Source organism: Abrus precatorius, unplaced genomic scaffold, assembly GCF_003935025.1.
Source record: "Abrus precatorius isolate BTA unplaced genomic scaffold, Abrus_2018 Scaffold8, whole genome shotgun sequence".
In the NCBI taxonomy this organism is placed as follows: domain Eukaryota; kingdom Viridiplantae; phylum Streptophyta; class Magnoliopsida; order Fabales; family Fabaceae; genus Abrus; species Abrus precatorius.
This window is the reverse complement of record NW_020874428.1, coordinates 14,255,022-14,277,383: the sequence shown is the minus strand read 5'-3', so window position 1 is coordinate 14,277,383 and position 22,362 is coordinate 14,255,022. Positions and strand designations below refer to the sequence as shown.

The following is a 22,362-nucleotide window of genomic DNA, read 5'->3' as shown; positions in this document are numbered from 1 at the left end:
TTGTTATGACATGAATATATATTCAATGAAATATATTCTAAACATTAATATCAGGTATACTCATCAATATCAATCTCATCATAAATTATAATTTACGTAATATCATTTTCATATTAAAATTAAATATTCTTATTTACATTTTTATATATATTACTAACGATATAGAAAAGTTTAATTATTACAATTATTTTTCATATTAAAATGTTCTTACTACAATTTATATAAATATAGTTACATTATTTAAATAAAATAACTCTAATTATAAAAATAAATTTAATTTAAATTTTTAAATTTTTATGGATTCAATTTAAATTTACATAAATTACATATATTTTACAATTATGCAAATTATATTACGTTTTTAAAAATTAAATAATATTTTATCTACATACAATATTTTTTCTATAGTACTACTTTAACAATTTTAATTTATATATACATAAGATTCATACAAATTATGATTATATGTTAATTAAATACGTCATAACATTTTATATTATTACTGAACATATAAATTTATAGTTTTTAAATTTTATTTAAATTAATATAGCTGTAAAAATTATGTATTACAATAAAACTGAATATAAATAATTAATAAAATAATTTATTTAACAAATATAATTATTTATTATTTTTTTACAATTATATAACAAATATAATATATATAAAATTAATAATATTATGCTAATATATTATTTATACAACATACAACAACAATATTTTTATAGTTACAATTACAGTTAAATATAAATAATTAATAAAATAATTTATTCATCCTTTTTTTTTTTTTACAAATATATAACAAATATAATATATTTAACATTAATAATATTATGCTAATATATTATTTATACAATATACAACAACAATATTTTTACAATTATAGTTAATTATAATTTTACATTTAATTTACTACTCTACAACTACAACAATATTCTTTATACAACATATTAATACCTACAAATAATATAATAATATTTAAATTTGTAAACATTTTTTACTAATCACAATAAACTTTCAGCCCAATTATTTTAGTACTCACCACTCAGTTAATCACCTGCAAAAAAATTATAAACATTTAAAATTCAATTTTTATCATTTTTCAAATATTTTAAATAATACAAATCAATTTACATTATAAAATATCAATATACAAATACATCTATACCTCTAAATCACGTGCAAATTTTGAGGCTAAAAATGCAATTCACAAATGGAATTCTTAGACTGGAGAATGAGTTTTGCAGGCGACCACGAACACGAAAGATGTAAAACGAAAATGAGAATGAATGAGGAGAAGAGGAAGAAGGTCAGGAACAATTACTGTAGCTTGCCACGTGTCAACAATTAATTGGTTTCGCCACTGCTTTGGCGAAACACTCCTTTGCCATAATATATGCGAAATAGATAGGATTATGCCACGTGTCCTATAAACTTCTTAGCCGTTGATTATGTGATTTTTTTTTATATATATTTTTTGCTTGGCGACTTTCACAATTCTATTGGCGAAACTCCAGCCGCTATCGCCACATATCATTTTCCAATTGTTTTTGCACAGGTAGTAGCGAAACATTGTGGTCTTTTCGTCAGTCAAATAACAAAACTATTCATAATTTGATATGTGGTTTTAACCTTTTGTTTTTTGCTTTTTTTTTTGGCAAAATAATATATAAAATATTTATAAAATAATTACTTTCGCCATTCATTTTAGCGAAACCTTTTGTCATGTTGATAGCTCACCTCAGACAGAGAAATAGTTTCAAACTTAATATATTTTAAGAATTAATTTTTAAATTTATAATATTAAAATAAAAAAGCCAATATTTGTTCAGTTTAAAAAAAGAAAGTAACATTGGCGTGTATGAATTTTTTAGGTGTTGGACTTGTGGTGAAGGATTGGAACATTTTTGCCACTAATATAGGTTAGTGAACAGTACAACTTTCATATTTTTTTAGTATTTTATAAATAACTGTAGAATTATTTTCGTAATATTATTTATAAAATGTTGAAAATGTAATTGTTTAAGAAAAATTATTTAGTTATTATTAAATTTAGTAATTTTTTAACTGTTAATATATGTAATGTGGAATGTTAGAAAATAGTTAATTATTTAGTTATTATTAAATTTATTTATTTTTAACAACTGGTACTAGGCTTTTTTATTTAATTAATATATATTTAAAAATAAATTTTAAAATAATATTTATTTGAAATTAATTATCTGTCTGATATAATTTTTTACCAATTCAATAATAATATCAGTTATACACTAAAAATAGATTATTTTATTTTATTTTTTAATGTTCTATTGACTACACAGAGTACAGTACACGTAAAAAATAAAATTCGATATAAAAATAAAAAAAAATAATATCAGACAAAAATAAACTATAATAATTTATTTATTATTAGTTAGTAGTCTATCAGTCACATTTGATCAAGATTCATCTACCTTTTGAACACGTGTCGAGAGAGCAGTAGTATCGGACGAGTGTTGTCGGTTCAGTTTTATCATTACAATTTATATAATAAGTATAAGATTTACACTTTACATGTTTTTTTTTGGGTACTCGAATTTCAAGCTTCTCTTGCGGTTCTTCTACAACACTGGCATGGGCGCGGGCAATGCGTTGGTGAGAAACCCAAGAGCACCATTTTCAAAACCAAACCCAGCTCTGAAAGCAAGGGGGATTTCGAGGCTCATGAAGAGCAAGTAAAGAAGTATCACCATCACAAACGGGTCTAGTTTACCCCTCTTCATCTTTTTCCCAAAGGTTGAAGCTTTTACTTTCCCCTTCTTAACCCAAAAGAACAAAATCAATGGGGTTTAGTTTTTCTGAGTTTGTTAAACTGTTTTGGAAACTTGTCAACCCTAAGAAACAAAAAAGCTCACCCCGAGCAAGGAAGAAAACTGACACTAACCGACAACGATATCATCTCCACTTGTTCGATACTACTGCTCTCTCGACAGGTGTTTAAAAAGTAGATGAATCTCTACTAACTTACTGATAAACTACTAAATAATAATAAAAAAAATGATTATCTTCATTTTTGTTGGATATTATTTTTTTTATATTTGATATTAAATTTTATTTGAACCGACAACGCTTCCATCTCCACTGGTCTGATATTACTGTTCTCTCAACAAGTATTCAAAAGATAAATGAGTCTCGATCAAACTTGACCGATAGACTACTAAATAATAATAAATAAATTACTATCATTTATTTTTATCTGATATTATTATTATTTTTTATATCAAATTTTATTTTTTTATGTGTCACTTAATACAGTATTATCGACTCTACATAGTCTACAGAGTATTAAAAAATAATAAAAAATTATCTATTGTTATTGTATAGATAATATTATTGCTGAGTTAACAAAAAAATTATATTAAATAAGTAATTAATTTCAAACAAATATTATTTTGAGAATTTATTTTTAAATATATATTAATTAAATAAAAAATTTCTATTACTAACATGCCTTATTTTTTTGTTTTTTCTACAATTTTTTATAGCATTTTTTAGCTAACAATTAACATCGGCAATTTTTTTTTCACTACTTTAAACAAGTTACTGGATAATATGCATTACAAAAATTCCTTACATTATTTCTACTATATTTCCTTCCTTTTTTAAAAACATTTCTAAAATTGTTCTGAAAAATTTAAGTTTCAATTATAATTAAATATAATTTTACTTTCTCACAATTTCATATTCACACAAATTTCTACTAATTTTTAAACTAAAAATAATTAAATTTAATAATTAAAAAATAGAGAAATAAAATTATAAAATTGACTAATCTTGTATAAATTTCTTCCCTAGTAGATCCTATGGAAATTTCCTCCATTTACGAAATGCTGCATATTTTATACAGCTTACTCAAATGGATAAAAGAGTGGATCAAGGTATTAGACCAGTGGATAAATAATTGTCAGGTACACTATCGTCCCTATTAATCCGATAGTGCTGATAGATTTTGACCGATATTAGCACTATCATCTCAGTTGATCCGATATTACTATCGATTAAATAGACACAATTCTACTAGTGCATGAACAAGTGGCGTGTATTGACTTTTTTTTGTTCAATACTTTAAATTTTATTTATTTATTTTTTTTATCAATTTTTCAATAGTCACATGTCATCTTTTACATCCTATCCACTCATTTTAAAATGAGTCCAAGTGATTTTTAAATAGTTAAACAAGAATGTAATAATTAAAATATTAATAAAAAATTATTATCAGACATGCAAGAACGATACACTTACTGATTTGACAAGAAATAACATTAGAAAGAAAAATTGTTTCATAATTGTCTTATTTTTAGAAATAATTTTGAAAGAAGTATTATTTAAATAAAAAAAAACCTTTTAAATTAGAGAAAACTAAAGTTTAAATCTCATTTATTATAATTTTTAAGAACCAAGTAGTTATATCTTATTTTTTATGCGATGTTGAGTCTATTTATTTTCATGCTTTGGAACTACTTTTTGTGTTTGGAGTTTTTGAATTAATATATTTTTTTAAAATAAAATAAAAAAAGTTGTCCAAACTAATGTCTATAGAAATTAAAAATTTAATTTATATTAAAATTATATTTGATTATTTATAAAAATAAATAAATAATTTATTAAAATTAATAAAAATATTTATATAACATAAATTTACATTTACATTCTAAAAAAATACATAATAGTCAAATTGGTGACTTATATATGAAATAAATAATTATATTTACTTATATAAATAATAGTTCTGTATCAAATAAACATAACTATAAGAGTATAAAAATAATTTAACAATTAATTCATATGATAATAAATTTTAATTTTTTATATTTTAAAATAATAATAAATATATATTATTATATTATTTTAATATTAAAAAAACAAATGCTTTAAAAAAAAAAACATAGAAAAGAACGTAACAGGTGATCGAGTTGAGACGACAACGAGGATTCGATCAACAAAAACACGCACACACTCTTACTGCACAGCCTTGCGTGCCAGTTGTCACATTACCTCGCTCGCAGCCCAGCCAATAATTGATCGATTCAACAATCAAACATTATCAGAAGAAAGAAAAAGATTAGGTCACGTTCAAAAATCAAACCTCTCATCAGATTCATTCAACGCCATCAATCGCAGACTCAAACGCCGTCGTTTAACTCACACACCGCCGTCGATCTCATCTAATCACCATCACCACCCTCCTCCTCATGGATCAACACCACTTCCTTCATCACCACCACCACCACCACCAAGAACACCGCACAAGATACACTTCTCTCAACCCTCAATCACACCACCACCACCTCAACCTCCCTCCTCCGCCTCCTCCGCCACCCGCTCCGCCGCCTGCACTGCCACCCCTCTCTTACCGCACCATCCACACCCCTCCCTCTCAACCCTACAACCCTCCTCCACCTCAACCTCAACAATTCCCCTTCAATCCCCCAAATAACTATCCTCACCACCCTCTCGATGAAGAACGCTCTCTCTCCCTCTCCTTTGACCTCCTCCCTCGCCGCAACCAATGGAACCCTAGCCCCAGAACCCTCCCTGAGGACCGCAATTACCCTCCCCTCGATTTTGACCGCGAATTCAACCACCACCGTCCTCCCCCGCCCCCGCCATCGTATCCCACGATCGAAAACCTCCGGTACGATGCTGACGGTGGTGGCGCTAGGCTGAGGACAGAACGCTTCGATCCCTACGAGCAAAACCCTAGGGAGGGGTTCGCGTGGGGCCGAGACGGCAATTACCACCGTGCCGGCGCGCCGATTGCTTCTGCGCCGAGCCAGGGTGAACTGGAACCGAAACCCAGTGGCTACGTTCGAGTCTACAGCATGGAATGTGATGCTGACGTTTCAAGTAGAAGTGGCAGGGTTGAGAGCAAGAGATGGTTGATGAGTGATAGGAAGGGATCAAGAGAGTTGCATGATTCTCCTTCTTCTCCTTCGTTTGAATTGGTGAATGGTAATGAGAAATATTACGGTTCCGAAGTGGGTAGATATAACTTTAGAGGGAACAGTAGAGAGTGTGGTCATGAATTTGCTCGTACTCCTCCGAAGAAACAGGTGCAGAAGAAGAGTGCTCTTCTTAGGATTCAGACGGTTAAACCCAATCATAGGAACCGTGAGATTGAGCAGTTACGATATGCTCCTGAATCTAGCTCTGGATTCTTCAGGGGTAAGGAGCAACATGGGTATTTAGGTCATGGAATGAAGGGAGAAGAAAGAGAGGGAAGTCCTGTTGAGCTTGATATTTCTTTTGAATCAAATTCTTTGGTGGCTAAGGCTATTGTGGCGCCTTCGAGTTCCGCATCTGTTCCTGATTTGAATGTGAATCCTATTTCTGATTCGGATTTGGGTTCTGTGGAAAAGAGTAAAAAGGTTTTGGTCTCTGATAGTGGTGGTTCTGGTTCGCAGCCGTTTAGACTAGCTTCTGCTGTTGTGGATTTAAATAACTCGCCTTGCAAAGCCAATGACACCTCTAGTACAGGCAAGGACTTGAGTGTACAGAAGAATGTCCCTGATGACAGTTCTTCTCGACCTTGTGCTACTGAGACCAATGATTCTTGTGGGAAAAATGCGGTGCTGAATTCAGTTGAAGGTGTCAATGTTTGTCCCAGTAAATCAGCCCCAAGGGTTGTCAGGAAGAAAAAAGTTGTTAAGAGAGTGGTGAAGAAAGCTGCTATAAATCGTAATTCATCTGTGTCAAATTCACGATCAGCAAATACACTTAATGGAACTGTGGATGTTGATAGAGTCACACATAGTTCATCAACGGCCTCTGGTCCTGCGAAAATTGAAACTAATTTGGAGGTGAGAACCACCACTGTTGGAGAGGTGTCTGTGCCAGATTGTTTGCATTCTTTACCAAAGGAAGGAAATGTATTGACTGAAGATAAAGAGGGAGGTTTATCGATGCCGAGTTTGGGGCCAGATTGCAGGTCTCAAGAGTGTAAGAGTGACGAAGATTCTGTTATTGTGACAGTATCCAGGTCTGAAAGAGGTGGACACGCTTCAAATTCTCCATCTTGTGCTTCTAGTAGAAAAGATAAGAAGAGTGACTCTGATTGTTTAGATGCAAATAATTCTGCCCATGACTTTATTAGTGTGCCAAATACTGACACAGTTACTAAATCATTAAATGGAAGTATTATTTCTGAAATCAATCACAAGGATTATGATAATAGGCAATTATGTCAGAGCGAAGTGTCTTCGTCACCTGGGAAATATTCAGATGTAGGATGCCCTAGGAATCTTGTAGATGTAGAGGATGAAATATTCAAAAGCAGTGGAATGGTTATCTTTTCAAGTTCTGGAAAAACTAGGATTCAGGATGGTCTAGATTGCCTACAACATTCCAATGCACTGAGGCAGGGTTCTGATAATGGATCATATAATGTAGAGGATAGTATGGGAGTTCACCATTTTGGTATCATGAATGATGCTGAAAAGCAGGTGTCCCGTGGTGATGTCACCATATCCACTGAGAATTGTGGCACAGAAAAAACATTCCCAAATTCTAATATTTCAGTTGGATATGGTGAAGGGGATACAAATGAGATAAAAAAGAGAAAAGTTAGGACTCATTTAAATGTTTCGAGTTCAAAGAGGGATTGCATATCTCCAGACCATGTAAATCCAGTTAGCCTTGAAAATAATGTTGATAGAGGCTCAAGTCTGTTGTTGAAGGATCAATGTCCTTCAGAAGTTTTAGATCAATCTGTTCAAAGCTTAGATTTTAGCCCACCATCCAGCCTGGATGGGGTCACTGCTTTACATGGGAAAAAGGGGGTTTTAGAGGTTAAGTTTTATGTTGGAAATAATGACAATGAAACAAATGAGGTTTCTCCAGTTTCTAAAAGGAAAAAAGTTGCAAATAGTGACCCAAATTTCACCCAATGTGAGTTGGAATTCAGTAATGTGATTATGGCTACCACATCTAGTGCAGGAATTCCTATCAGTTTCAGAGATAACCAAGAACCTCAGGAAGAAAAGGTTGCTTTGTCAAGCATAGATGTTCTATCTACAGCTCAGTCAATACCTAATTCAGAGGATATTACTAAATTGTCTGACAATATTTTGGCTGAAGGATCTTTTGAATCTATTGATGGAAATATGGAAACCATGAGTTCTGAACATTTGAAATTGCAGCACTCAGATATTGTGTCTTATTTACCTTGTGAGGACTTGGCTGTTCCAAATGTTCAGTTCTCATTGTTGGAAACTCAGCACAAAGAAAACATTACTCCGTTTGTGCCTATAGGTAATACTCAAACTGACATTTTGGCTATTGGAAATATCATGGGAGAAAAGACTGATTTACCAGCTGTTGAAGAAAACTACCAGTATGGAGAACTTGTGCAAAGGTCTCCAAGGGATAATATGGAATCTAATGATCTCAATATGAAGGATGATTTACTTGCTCAGCAGAACCTTATGCCCAGTCCAGCTGATGGTGATGGAATCACTATAAGTAATTCAAATGATGAATTGATTGAGGATGCACCTGATGCATTTTCAGATATGTATTCTCAAAGTATGACATCTGAAGTACCAGATAGAAAGGTTTTAGAGTATACAGCAATCCATGATGAAAGTATTTGTGGAGATGAAGAAAATCCAGATAGCATATCTGTGGTTGAACTTGGTTCTGACTTAAATACTTTTACTTCATCAGTGCAGCAGACTAAAACAATTATGAAGTCAAATCATGCAATTGGACATAATAACTTGATTGTGGGGAAGATAATGTCAGAACCATCCCAAGTTTTTTCCAAAGTTACATCTTGGGGTCTAAATTCATATAATTCTGAATCAAGTGGGACAAAAAATCAAGCAGGTGTTGTCATTCTCAAAAGTTTTCCAAATCATTCTTTCACCTTTTCAAAGTCAAAGACAAAGACATCTGCCTCTTCAGCACATGTATCAAAACCACGAACTTGGCATCGTACAGGTAATAATCCTCCTGCTTCTCTACCTAGAAGCAAGCCTCCAGTAGGAAAAGTTCCTCCCAAAAGGTCAATTCTAGAACGGAAAGGGAACTTTCAAAATACCTCCTACATTCGTAAAGGGAACAGTCTTGTAAGGAAACCTACTCCATTTTCTGCTTTACCTCAAATCTCCTCTGTTAATCAGTCATCTTCTTTGGGCTTAGACGAAATACCCAAGAGCACCAGATTTGAAAGCAGGGCTGATGTGACTGAACAGCCAATGTACTTGAGAACAGGAGCAACAAATGCTCCTCAGCAGAGGCAGAGAACACCTCCGCTACCAATTGACACCAAATCAGAGGAAAATATATCTTCCGCTTTGTTAGAACCTCCTTCCAGTGGTTGTTGTGAAAATGCATCAGATCCTAGGAAAGTTACAGAAACTAATGATGCTTCAAACTCTTCTGAAGATGCAATGAAGCATTATGAGACTCCTGAAAATCAAACTGGTCCATCTAATAATGGGGAGAGCCAAGTTGAAGCAAATGATGGGAATATTGTTTCTTTGAATACAAAGAGAATAGTATATATAAAGCCCAAAACAAATCAATTGGTTGCAACTTCAAATTCTTGTGATATCTCTCTCTCTACTGATGTCAAGGGCCAAATAGCCTTCTCCGATGGCTACTACAAGAGAAGCAAAAATCAATTGGTAAGGACTGCATTTGAAAGTCATATCAACCAGACAGTTGTAATGCCCAATAGCACTGTAAATTCTGACGGCCATGGGGCTCTTAAGGTTCTTTGCAACAGGAGGTTTAGTAAGAGGCGTTCTAATAAGGGTATGCATGAAGAACTTAGAATATTGCCTAATTTATCTCTCTAAGCTGTGCTTATATGAATCTAATGTGGCCTTTCATCAGGATAATACTGGATATATAATTTTAAATGGATCTGCTTAGTTGTGCATGAGGCTCAAATAAATACATTTAGTTGAATACTGTGGTTTATTTATTAAGAACTGTCTTAAAATGTTTTCTATCCTTGCCTGTATATCAGTTGCTACTTGCAAGACATACTTATTCTGTAATTTGTCTTGTATTGATGCCTTTGTTTTTAAATCTCTTATGCTTGTTTAGAAATAGCTTCTTCATTCAAATATAAGCTTTGCAAATGGCCATTCATTGTGTCTTGAGCCTTTCATATATGGCTTCCTTTTCTTTATTTGAATTTTGTGTGAATAATAGTTTTTGTGTGTGTTTTGAATCACTAGTGGAGTGATTTTGCTAATGTTGCATGCCATTTCAACCATTGGGTTTTAACTCACCATTGGCTGAGGAATATGGAACCACTGGTGCTGTTCCTTTCGTTAGTTTCATTCGCATTATTAGTGGTTAGAGAAAGCTTAGCTGTAGATTTGATTTGCAGTTACTAGGAGTTCATGCAAACCTTCAAGAGCATCATTAGTGTGGACACCTCGTAGCAAAAATTCATCCAAAAATGTCAGGGACGCATGGCATTATCAAAGGGTTATACCTCAGTTGTTTCCATGGAAAAGAACAACCTTTTTAAGAAGTTTCATTCATAATTCTGCTTCAAGCTTCAATAGTAGTTCCTTATCTGCAATCAGGTACTCTCAAGCATTTGTTGCTACTTCCTTTGTGTTTGCTTTTTTCACCTTAACATTTGGGTGTCTGCCTCTACAATATTCAATTGCATTAGTGAATTAGTATTTGTCTTTCAGCAAGAAATTGCTTCTGTTGAGAAAGAGGGATACTGTTTACACCCGGTCAACCCATGGGTTTTCTCTTTGGAAATCCAAAGTATTAGGTGTTGGTGGGTCTAGTTTAAAATGGTCCAAATCCATTGAGAAGAACTCAAAACAAGCTAATGAGGTTAGTTTGAATTTCTATACTAGGGTGCTTTTGCATGGCTTCCCTTTTGAGTTAGGCGTAATTTATTTAATGTTACATATATCTTTCTTAATTAATATTCTTACAATCTCTCATGATAATTTTAGGAAGCCACGCTTGCTGTTGCTGCAGTAGAGAGGAAGAAAAGAGAGCAGAAAGATGTGGTTTGCATTAGTTCTCAATCAAAGAGTAGGAAGCATTCTTTCCGTGAGTGTTGTCATATCATAATGCCTACTACTATGTTTTTGTGTTATTAAAACTTATTTATGCTTCATGTATTAATTATCTTTATCTGTTACTCTGACTTTGAAAGTAGCGGTTGATTGTGTAGGAGAACGTATATTTCGTATTGGTTCAGTTCGGTACAGAATGGATCCTTCTAGGCGGACACTTCAGAGGATTTCAGGTTGTCAACAGATTTATCTACACCATTTTTCTTGTATTTTACATTACCTTTCCCATTTTCTACATTTTGTGGTATGTTACAATTCCCAAAACGAAGCGTGTGCCTTTTGGACAATGGCCATTTCACATACTATAGATATTTACCATAGGAACTTTTGATATTAGAACATTCTTCAGATTATGACAAATTTATATTTTCTATGTATGAATATATTCAACCTTTGGATGATTAACTATGTACTTTGGCATTTCCAATCATTTAAAGACATCTTTTGCAACATATGATTTGAGATTCGGATATTGAGTGCATTTTCATTTAGTTTAGATGTTTACCTTTATTGAAATTGATATTGGAGTCATGTTCAAGTTAGATTATAAATTTGTAAATTATGAGTTAGGATATTATTTATCTTGGTGTTTGTTGAGCCTTTGAATGATTGACTATGTCATTTGGAAATGGTGACATCTGGATAGATCTCATATGAATATTATTGCATAGGTGCATGATAAGAGAGATAGATAGGGCAGTGTCAGATAGGAGACTCTTAAGGGAGCTAGGATGATGTGAATAAGGGTCAAGTTGAAAATTTAGCCTTTAATTGCTTTGCACATATGACAGGTGAGTGGGAAGGCAATGGAGGTAATCAGGTAGAGTATGAGCGCCTGGGAAGAGGAGGGAAGGAAGTAGTAGGAAGAGTGGGATTTGGGAGGAATGGTAGCTCCTTAAAGAGCCAGCCTAGTTTCTTCTTTATATATCTATGTATGTGTGGGGGTGGGTGTCTGGGTTTTGAGGTTTTAAACTGAGTTTCTTTAATTAACTGGGGAGGTTCCTATCATTTAGGAACAAACTTCCAATGCATAATGGTTTTTGAGCTTTCAGTAGCATGTTTTGAGCAACTTATTTCAAGGGGAATAGCAGCTTATTTTTCAAAAGCTCTCTCAAGAGACAGATAAAAGTAAAAAGATTATTCTTTTGAAATAAGCCAAACCTAACACAAGAAGTCCTCTTGTTACAAACCACAAAGCACATCAGCTAATCAATGGTTTGTCACTTTTCAGTTTCTTGCTTGCCCAATGAAGAATTCCATCTTAAATAGCCATTAGCTGAATACTAAAGAGATGCTAAGAAGACCCATTTATCCCACATGAGAGACAGAAACAACATTTGTCCCTCCTTTCTATTCTTAAACATTGAATTACAACATACATTGCACTCCCTCAAAAGTCTTTAACCTATTTATAACCCAGCTGGACCGATGGACCAGAAAAATTGGGAATTGGTCCTCTGACCCTCAATACAGCAACAAAACTTTGCTGCACTAAGTGAGGTCGGTTATGTGGATCATATGATGTTATTGGATTGGATTAAGAACTAGATTTTAAAAGATATTTTTTATGAGATTTCTTTTGATGATTACCTCATAGGATAAAAATTATATAGTTGACTCCTTATTAGTATCTCCAGTGACCTTTTCAGATGTCTGTATTACCTTAACCAATTTTTTCATCTTATCCTCAATAGGTTCTACCCTTATCTCTATTTGTATACAATCCTTTCTTGTCTTTTCTCCTATGGCCATACATCTATCTTGACATTCTCTTGCTACTTTCTCATTTTTCTCTCATGTAATCTCTTTAAAGCTAAACATCACTACCATATAGAATAATTAGTTCTATTGCACTATGATAAAAATTGTGTTTAATAGGTATTTTACGGTCATAAATAATTATCAATATTCTCCATTTTAACCACCTAACTTATATTTTGTGTCATATCTTCATTAATTTTTCTATCAATATGTAAAATAGATTCCTGATATTTAAACTTAAAAACTTATGGTATGACCGTATGAAAATATCTTCAATTTTAATCTTGAAATCATTTTCATTTTGTTTCTTTCTCAATTACGATGTATATATTCTGTCTTTCTCCTTTTCAAGCAGAACTCTTTTCATTCTAATGTATGTCTCTAAAGCTCAGGTTTAGAGTTAATATCTTTCCTTGAATCTTCAACCAAAACTATATTATATTCAAAATACATGCATTTACAGAATTTTTTTGTTTGTTTGATAAGCACATCTAAAATTAGATTAAATAGGTGAGCACTTGAGGTGGAGCCTTGATGTGAATATATCTTTATAGGAAAATCCTTTCTTGCATCTTTTGGAGTTCTCATACTTGTAATTATCACATCATACATATCTTGTATACTGCACACTCTTATCTTCCCTATATACCATAGTTTAAAACATGTCTCTAACTCTTCAGTTTTTTCTCTAACCCATTTAGTTTCTTGAGAACACATGATATTAATCCTTGCTCAAATCATAGTATCCACCGCTGTGAAAGACCTACCTATCAAAGTATCAATATCTATGCATCAAACATAACCAAATACTCATGAAGTAGTTTCTTTACCCACATATGTCTAGACTACTGTGAGGACCCTTGCTCATTTAAAAATACATTTGGGTGCTGATATAGCAGATCTAGTTCATTTGACATTGCACTCAAGACATACAGCGTGCTACCTATGGGTAACAACCTAAAATTAGCACAATATAGTTATGATTGATACAGGCCTAACATAACCCTCCTTTATTTAGGCTTGGGTTGACTATGAGATCATAGGCATAGTTCATTTGATCCTCAGTAACTCGCAAAAAACTGGTCATGAACTAGTCAACCTATGTGAACTGATCATGGTTCAGACAGTTGAACTTGTTCATTTTTAAAAAAAATGTTTTTTGTATTAGTGATTACTTGTTTCCCAATTTGTGACAAAACTCAGCATTTCTCCTCTTAAATTTGTCCAAGCTGTGTCAATTAGGAACTGGGAATGCAATAAAAGTTTGGCTATTATTTAATATAAGGTTCAGTCTCTTCCCATTTATTTATTCAATGTGGGAATAATATATGTTCGAAATCATGCTAGTATTTGTATAATGTTCGAGTAATTGGTCTATGTTATGGTGTGTTGGTTTGTCTGTTTGGACAAGGAGGGGGTGTGACTTCAAATACTGAAATCATGGAGCTCCTTTCTTTTGTCACCATGTTGGGAATACTTCAGAATTATGGTTTCTTTGTTTCTTATTTGCTTGTTAATTTTTTTATCATTATATTGTTTGGGTTTGGGTTCTTTTGTTATCTTTCTCCCAGAAAGTTAACAGGTTCTATCACTATGGTGATCTTACTAAGTTTCACTTAATTCTGTGTAGATGATGAATCCCAGTCCTCTGCCTCCTCCTCTTCAGGTTTGGCTGCCAAAAGAGCTTACATTCCAAAGAGATTAGTAATTGGAAATGATGAGTATGTGCACTGTCCTTTTTCATTGCCTTCTATTTTGTAGAATTTCATCAGTGTTGGTTGTTGTCTTGTTCAACAAACTAGTAAGAAGAAGCTAGGTAAATAAGAGGGAAAAGATTGTATAATATCTAGTTGTGCAATTTTATTCATCCTCACATTTTAGTATTCAATTGATTGCCATCAACATTTGCAGATATGTCCGTATTGGCAACGGGAACCAGCTTATCAGGGATCCAAAGAAACGAACAAGAAAATTGGCAAATGAAAAAGTTAGATGGAGCTTGCACACTGCCAGACAGCGGTTGGCTCGAAAACAGAAATATTGTCAGTTTTTTACTAGATTTGGGAAATGTAACAAGGATGGAGGGAAGTGTCCTTATATTCATGATCCCTCAAAAATCGCTGTCTGTACTAAGTTCCTGAATGGTTTATGTTCTACTCCCAACTGCAAATTGACTCATAAGGTTTTGTAATATATGCGGTCCGACGAATTGAATATGGTCTACTGCATTTACGGATTTGTCTAATGTCTGAGTTTAATTGATTTGTTTGTGCAGGTTATTCCAGAGAGAATGCCAGACTGTTCTTATTTTTTGCAAGGTGCGTTATATTTTCTTTCATCAAGTGGACAATGGGAAAATATGATTCTGACTAGTTTCATGGCAGGCTTGTGCTCAAACAGAAACTGTCCATATAGACATGTCAATGTGAACCCGAAGGCATCTATTTGTGAAGGATTTCTTAAAGGTTATTGTGCTGATGGAAACGAGGTATATTATTAACCAATCATGCTTTATTCTGTCAGGTTACTGGATTATTTAAATAATTACATTTCCCCTTTTTATCGCAATTATGTAAATCAATGTCTGTGCAGTTGTTCATTACACTTGTACTATTGGATGATTTATTGTGCTTATGGGGTTTGTTGGGTTCTACAAGGTCAATCCAGACTTTCAACAAAGAGTGTTTGATAACTTAGGAATGTCCTCAGTTTCAGCCTGTAGTAGCCCTTTTCCCTGGTTGTTTGATTTCAAATTGAGTTCTGTAATATTGCTCAATGTTGTTATTTATTAAATTATAATCACTTGTCTGTTATTTCCACTACCTACCACTAGAAGTTCTATCATCCGGAAAAGTTTTACTTAGTTCAGTATCTGTGCTCTTCCTTGCTTACATACTCCACCACTGTCTTCACTAATGCTCACTATTGTTTGGTCTCAGTGTCGGAAGAAGCACAGCTATGTCTGTCCTTCTTTTGAAGCAACAGGAACCTGTACTCAAGGAACCAAATGCAAGCTTCATCACCCCAAAAAACAAAACAAGGGAAAGAAAAGAAAGAGATCTGGTGATCAGAACAGTAGAGGGCGTTATTTTGGTTCTATTTCCATTGATGTTTCTGAACCTGGGATGATGATGGCTTCAAAGCAATGTCAACAAAATGATGAGGAACTTTCAGACTACATCAGCCTTGATGTGAATGAAGAAGTTGCGAACACAGTGGATCAATCATTTGATCCTGCAACATTGAGTAACGATGATTCATTGGATTTAAATTTGGATGATTTTGATGAATTTATTAAACCTGTTCTTATAATGATAAATACAAAAATCTCATCGCAATCATCCCAGTCTAGTAGCCTGGAAGTGGCGGAGGCTGAAGGTAGTTTATCAATGAGGTAATTTAGGTAGAACAGTCTTTTTTGTTTTTTTTCAATTTTCTTTTTCCTTTTTCTGCCTCATTGGTTTTGAACGTAAATCGTCATTGTTAACAGGTCATCTTCCCCCTCCCTTTCAATTTTGTGTTTACCGATTGTATAATAACATTTGAAATATAGATAGATATAGAATAACAACATTTGGAATTGAGCCTTCTAAATGAACCAGTACCACCGTCTTTCGACGTGACTGATGTACTTGGAGCTAGGATTTTTGAATGCCGTTTAACTTGATGATATCATTATAGTTAGGATAAGTGTAAGCTCAGCAAACTAAATTAAATTATTAATCTGGCGTGATTTTTACATTTGCATTATCGTTTATGTCACGACATGGATCATCTTTTCCATGAATGGTTCATCAATACCACGAAGATGTTTGCGTAGTTTTTTGGTGCAAGCAACTTGTATAAAGGGCCTTCAGATGTTGTAACTGTAGTTAGCGTCTGATTGCTAGCACTCCTTAGCATGTTTTTTGGTATAGTGGAATGAGTGGAAACAAATAACACAGAATACTACAATATACAAGACAAATCAGCCATAAAAAGATTAAACACTTCAGCTAGTGGTTGCTTCCAAAACTTCAGTCGTCACGAGAAAGGCTCAAGATGGCTAGACCACCCGCAATAGAACTCATGATTGAATTCAATTTCACTCATTTTCTTTGAGAAACTCTGTATTATACCTGCAGAGGATGAGCACTCCGATCCTTTATCATATTGACAACCTCCAAGACATCCACTTCACAAACAACCTGATAGTAATCTCTTTCTCAGGACGGCTGCAATCCAGTATGAACAGTAAGAAGCTCTGCTAAAAATTGCATTCCAGTGACATTTTAAACTTTTGAACCCCATCACCCAAGTTACAGTCTAATGGCTTTCTCTTTTTGCATCATGTCAATTAAAATTAAGTTAAATTATATATCTATTTTTTATGGTTGACACGTTTACAAATTAGTCCCTATACTTAAAAAATTACGTTTTAATTCCTATATAAATATTTTATTTGTTTAAGTCTATATGGTTTACCTTTTGATCCATGCCATTAGAATGATGCTAATAATGAAAGAGACCAAATCATAACAAAATACTTATATAAGGACTAAAACGTTAGTTGTTTTAATCATATGGACTAACACATGTTTTTATAAGTATATGGACTAATTCGTAAGCATATTAACTAAATAAATCAAATATGTATTTTAACCGATTATAATTTTAAAAAGTTACACAATTTGAACTTAAGTACCCTAATGAGGTGTTTGTGCAACTTTTTAGAAACCAAACATTTAATTAAACTTATATTTTTCATATGATATCTCAATTTCTATAATATCTTTTAAAATATATTTTTCATATAAGAAATGAAATACTTATTATATTTGAGATGTGAAATTATACTTACACAAAATTTTAGATAATCAACTTTATTACTTTTAATCCCTATACCTATTTTTTTCTAGACAAGTTTACCATTTCTTTTATATTTATGATTAACATATATTTTTAATCCTTATAGTTAACACTTGTTTACACATTAGTTCCTAAAGTTAAGAAAATGTACATTTTAGTTTCAATATAGGTACTTTATTTCATTTTAATCCTGTAATTATAACATCGTTAACACTCAATGGTCATGTAATGTTAATAGTCTTTTTCCTAATCTATTATCCCAAATGGCCATGCAAGGTAAAAAGAAGTAAAAACATAAAAAGTCTACAAGTTGTTAATTTAGTAACAATTGAAAGAGAAGAGTTAAGTTTGGTCTACTTGATCTTTTGTCTCGTTTTATCCTATAGATCCATTGATTATATATGGTATGATCGCCTACAATATAATTAATTATGATATGTTTAAGACTTGTTAATTCCCATATAACATAATAGGATAAATACCAATTAAGAAAGAAAACATAAAATTATCATTAATCACGAAGATCTCATAGTCATGCAAAGGATTCACCGTAGCTCTAATGTGGATTTAGCTAGCTCTAATGTGGATTTAGCTAGACAATATATAATAGAAAATTAAAACAATAATAAACTAATCCATAATTATTCAAAAAGTAAATGCAAACTAAATGAGTATCCAACTAATAATTTTGAAAGTCACTTTCATGGTTTTGAAATCTAGGAGTTCTTGAAGAATTATTGTGAAAACGACAATTAAAAAACTTTAGATCTTGTATAATTCTTTTCTTATCCACTATATTGAATCATTTTATCAAGTTAGAATGAATATAATGAATCATTGACTTCAATAACCACACCTTCTTGTCAACTACTTGACTTTAGTGTGAATTCTTGTTTGTTTCTTTTGGACTCGTTAGTTTTGTTATTAGAGTTTTTATTTTCTTGACCTCTAAGTGATAACCTTGTTACAACTAATGTTTGATGAAATAAAACATAAAGCTCCTTATGTTAGAATTGAGTGACTTCAGTCAAAAGACCACATACACCATATTTCATTAAGAATTATCTATGACATTCATACAGTTCTTTGTGTAATATTTTCATGATAAGTTAGTCTAATCTATTATTTCTTCTAATGTATATCTATATAAGAACTTAATATCTCATATTCATGGTATGTGAGTTTCAATTATCAGGTCACTCACATAATATCCTTGATGTATTCTATTGTTCTAATTTTAACACTTGACTAAAGAAATTTTATAAATAACACTAAAAAAAAATCTCAATCAAATCTTTTACCTGATATGATATGAAGTTATGTTCAATATTCTAAGGATATCATCATACTTTTTTTTAGAAAGAAATAAATCTAAAATGTATATTTTTTATTTAAATAAGTAATCATGATACAAATAATATATTTATAACATAAAGGCTATCAATTCACACACTAAAATATATTACTTGGAATTATTATGAAAGTGTCTAGTCACATAAATTTTATATAAAGTGTAAGTATAATCTCATCTTTATTGGATGAGATTGTAAAAATGAACCACCATCTTACTAGAACGTAAGAGAATGTGAGTGCATGTATTAGTGCTACAGATAAAGTTATGAAAAAATCACAAAATTGTTACAAAATAGAAAAAAAAAAAAACAACCTTAAATGTTTAAAGAATTGAGAAACAAAGAAGCAAAGAATGAGACAATGGAAAAAGATGGGATGTCTAAAGCTGTAAAACAAAAGAAATTGAATGACATAGTGAAAGATAGAGGTTGTCATTTAGAAAATTTTCAAATGTATACGTAGTAATGCACTCTCATTTAGTTCTTCAGGATATTGGACAACTTCTATTCTATATTATCACTGCAAATGCAAAGAAAGTTACCATTTACATCTATAAGCATACATGAGTATATTTGTGTAGAATATATGTCAGGGGAAGAAAATTAGCAAGACTAGCAATTAGTTATTTTTCAACTTTTTATCTAAACACTACAACAAATAAATCCTTAGGCCACGGTTAAAAAGTGTAGCCATTAGTTATGAAAAGCGTGACCTTTGATCAAATGCCACACTTTTAGACTTAAGGCCACGCTTCTCCTGTCGTGGCCTATAAGACCGTATCCTATTCTCTATGGCCACACTTGTCCTCAGCAAATGTCATGCTTCTCAAGAAATCATGGCTATTGACATTAAAAGCTTGGTATATGGTCGAATTAATGGCCACACTTTTATCAGTGCTAAGGCCACACTTAAGAATGTTTTCTATGAGTTCAATTTAAGACCATGGTTTAAAGCATACCCTTCTATATAAACTAAATGTCACCTTCTTGAACTGTGGCCTTTGCTTTGTTCACTTTAAGCCATACTTTCAACCATGGTTTAGTTTGTACCCTAACTACAATTTTGAAATGATTTAAATTTTGTATTAAGTAAAAGTTATTTGAAAAATTAATTATTAAATAATAATTTATTACTTTTAATTTTAATACAAACAATTCTAAACTAAGCCAAAATGATTTTCAATTATATACAATTTCATATACTTCAAAGATGTATTCTTAAAATAAATTATTCAAAGATGTATTATTAAGCAAAAAGACACATCTATAATTCATTAACATTGTCTAAAGTAATACATTTACAAATTCTATAGTCTACATAAGTACTAAAAATCAATTAGTTTAACATATAAGTCTAGCAATTAAACAAGATAAAAAGATACATACGTCACAAAATCTATGAAACACTGTGATTTCTATAATCATCTGCTCATAATACCAAAGATTAGGATGCTCCATTGCCATCCAAAATACCATTCACATTATTCTACAAAAATTAAAATACAAATTAAAAATAGTATTAGTATATTTGTGTGATATAGGATCAATTGTGCAATAATTAAAGCAAAAGAAATCACAGGAACTAATAGAATTTCCGTGCAAAATGCATAATAATCTCTCACTGATGTGTATCAAAGAAACACATATTTCCTAGGCTTTCATTATTCACCAAAAGAGATAATAATAACATAACAACCTAATAGCAGAAGATCAACAACAAAAGACAATACTATGACACAATCACTAGCATAACAATCCCATTGAGATTCAACTGCCTCTTCATATTGCATGCATAGCAATCACAATTTGAGATTCAAGTTAATGGTGATGATGAGATAGGATAGAAGTGCATAACCAAGAAAGTAAGGGTTAGGAATAATCAACAATTAATCAACAAGATTTTAACTGCCCCATTTCTACATAATTAAGAAGAACAACTAAAAAGTGTATATAATCATCAAATTAGAAGACTAACATTTTTTACTAATTGGAATATGACTTGATCGAGAGGAGTTAGGAACATTTTGTCCTACCATATTTGGTGCAAGTATTAAGAACACAAGTCGAGCCTATTGTTGGAAGAAAGGTACTCATAACTAAATCCTATTGCTAGAACAAGGGTGCAAAGAAAGGTACTCATAATTTCTTGAAGATTTGTTTTTGAAACTTTATTTTGTTCTATTCCATCGGCTATGTTACACTTATTTCTATTCTATCCTAGTATCCATCAGAATAGCCTAACAACTCCAAAACAATCTGAAAGATCAATAATGACAATTTAAGCAACTCACAATCACAGCCTATTTTCAGAATCAACTTCATTTCCTTTCTTGCTTGTGAGTTGCAATGAACAGTTCAGATTGTGTTGGTTCTTCATTTTTCACTTTGGTTGCATGCTACAATATGAAAAGAAAATTTTACATCAAAAAGTGTGGCAAAGCTCTAATTGAACTTCAGTTCTCTTTGGTTGGATTGTGTTTTTCTTTATTGGTAGCCTACTATGCCTTCAGTTTTTATTGCCTTATGAGTTTTTGGTGTTGTCTTCTGACTTTGTTGGGCTTGAGATTCCATGCCATTCTTTTTGTTTTTTTCTATTCCTTTTTCAGTCTTATTTGATATAGTTTCAACTATTCCACACTTGATCTACTATTCATTTTCATTTTAGGAATTTGGCCTTCCTCTCTCTGGCTTAGGGTTTGACACCCTTTTTCTCTGACGAGTTTCTCCTTTGTTCATTTATATATAAGAAAAAAAAAAGTCAATATACACAATAGGTGAGCATCGTAAGGAAAGCATGAATGCATTTGTGAGCCAAAAATAGGTGCAACAAAACTATTTGTCTACCCTAAACTATTATCTACAATCAAAGAAGAAAAAATAAGCCTACTTTCAAACCAATCAATCATATCTAAACTAAATTTTTAAGAGAAGAATTCCATATTTTTCATATGAAAGTAAAATATAAACTATTTTATACGAATTAAAGCAGAAAAAAAAAAGCTTACTTTCAGACTAATAAATCATATCCAAAACTATTTATAACGAGAAAAATAAAATAAAAAAAGTTTACTTTCAGACAGCTTTTGCAAGCAAAAATAGGTCAAGTATTAGAGAAGGTTCAACAATAACAATAACAGGTCAAGAATAAAAAATCATAGAGTAGCAACATATTAGCAATAACAACTCAACTCCTCAAGAATCACGTCTAAATGCTTGGTTTCTAATGAGACTGCAACACTTGGTCTTCGATTGCTCTTTGGTCGGAGATTTGAGCAACACTCCGAGCAGCGACAGTGCGT

At 32.1% G+C, this 22,362-nt stretch overlaps 1 protein-coding gene across 3 annotated transcripts; it reads left to right on the top strand.

Moving 5' to 3' along the window:
• Positions 1-5,019: 5,019 nt before the first annotated feature.
• On the top strand, positions 5,020-16,608 carry LOC113874891. Of its 3 annotated transcripts, none has more exons than XM_027513142.1 (10): positions 5,020-9,798; positions 10,385-10,586; positions 10,701-10,851; positions 10,977-11,076; positions 11,201-11,275; positions 14,494-14,584; positions 14,775-15,045; positions 15,139-15,181; positions 15,248-15,351; positions 15,803-16,608. In XM_027513142.1, exons 1-10 carry the CDS (start codon positions 5,232-5,234, stop codon positions 16,259-16,261), a joined length of 6,063 nt encoding a protein of 2,020 aa, XP_027368943.1. In that variant the 5' UTR covers positions 5,020-5,231; the 3' UTR covers positions 16,262-16,608. The 3 variants fall into 3 exon arrangements, with proteins under 3 accessions (XP_027368943.1, XP_027368944.1, XP_027368942.1); XM_027513143.1 differs by having other exon boundaries at positions 10,977-11,058; positions 15,803-16,438; XM_027513141.1 differs by having other exon boundaries at positions 15,139-15,351; positions 15,803-16,438.
• Positions 16,609-22,362: the final 5,754 nt, after the last annotated feature.

Excerpts from the sequence above, each read along its gene's own strand:
- LOC113874891 (XM_027513141.1), top strand. The coding sequence starts at position 5,232 with ATGGATCAACACCACTTCCTTCATCACCACCACCACCACCACCAAGAA. Across the intron at positions 9,799-10,384 it reads TAAGAGGCGTTCTAATAAGG|TTACTAGGAGTTCATGCAAA; the intron begins GTATGCATGAAG and ends TTTGATTTGCAG. Across the intron at positions 15,046-15,138 it reads ACTGCAAATTGACTCATAAG|GTTATTCCAGAGAGAATGCC; the intron begins GTTTTGTAATAT and ends TTGTTTGTGCAG.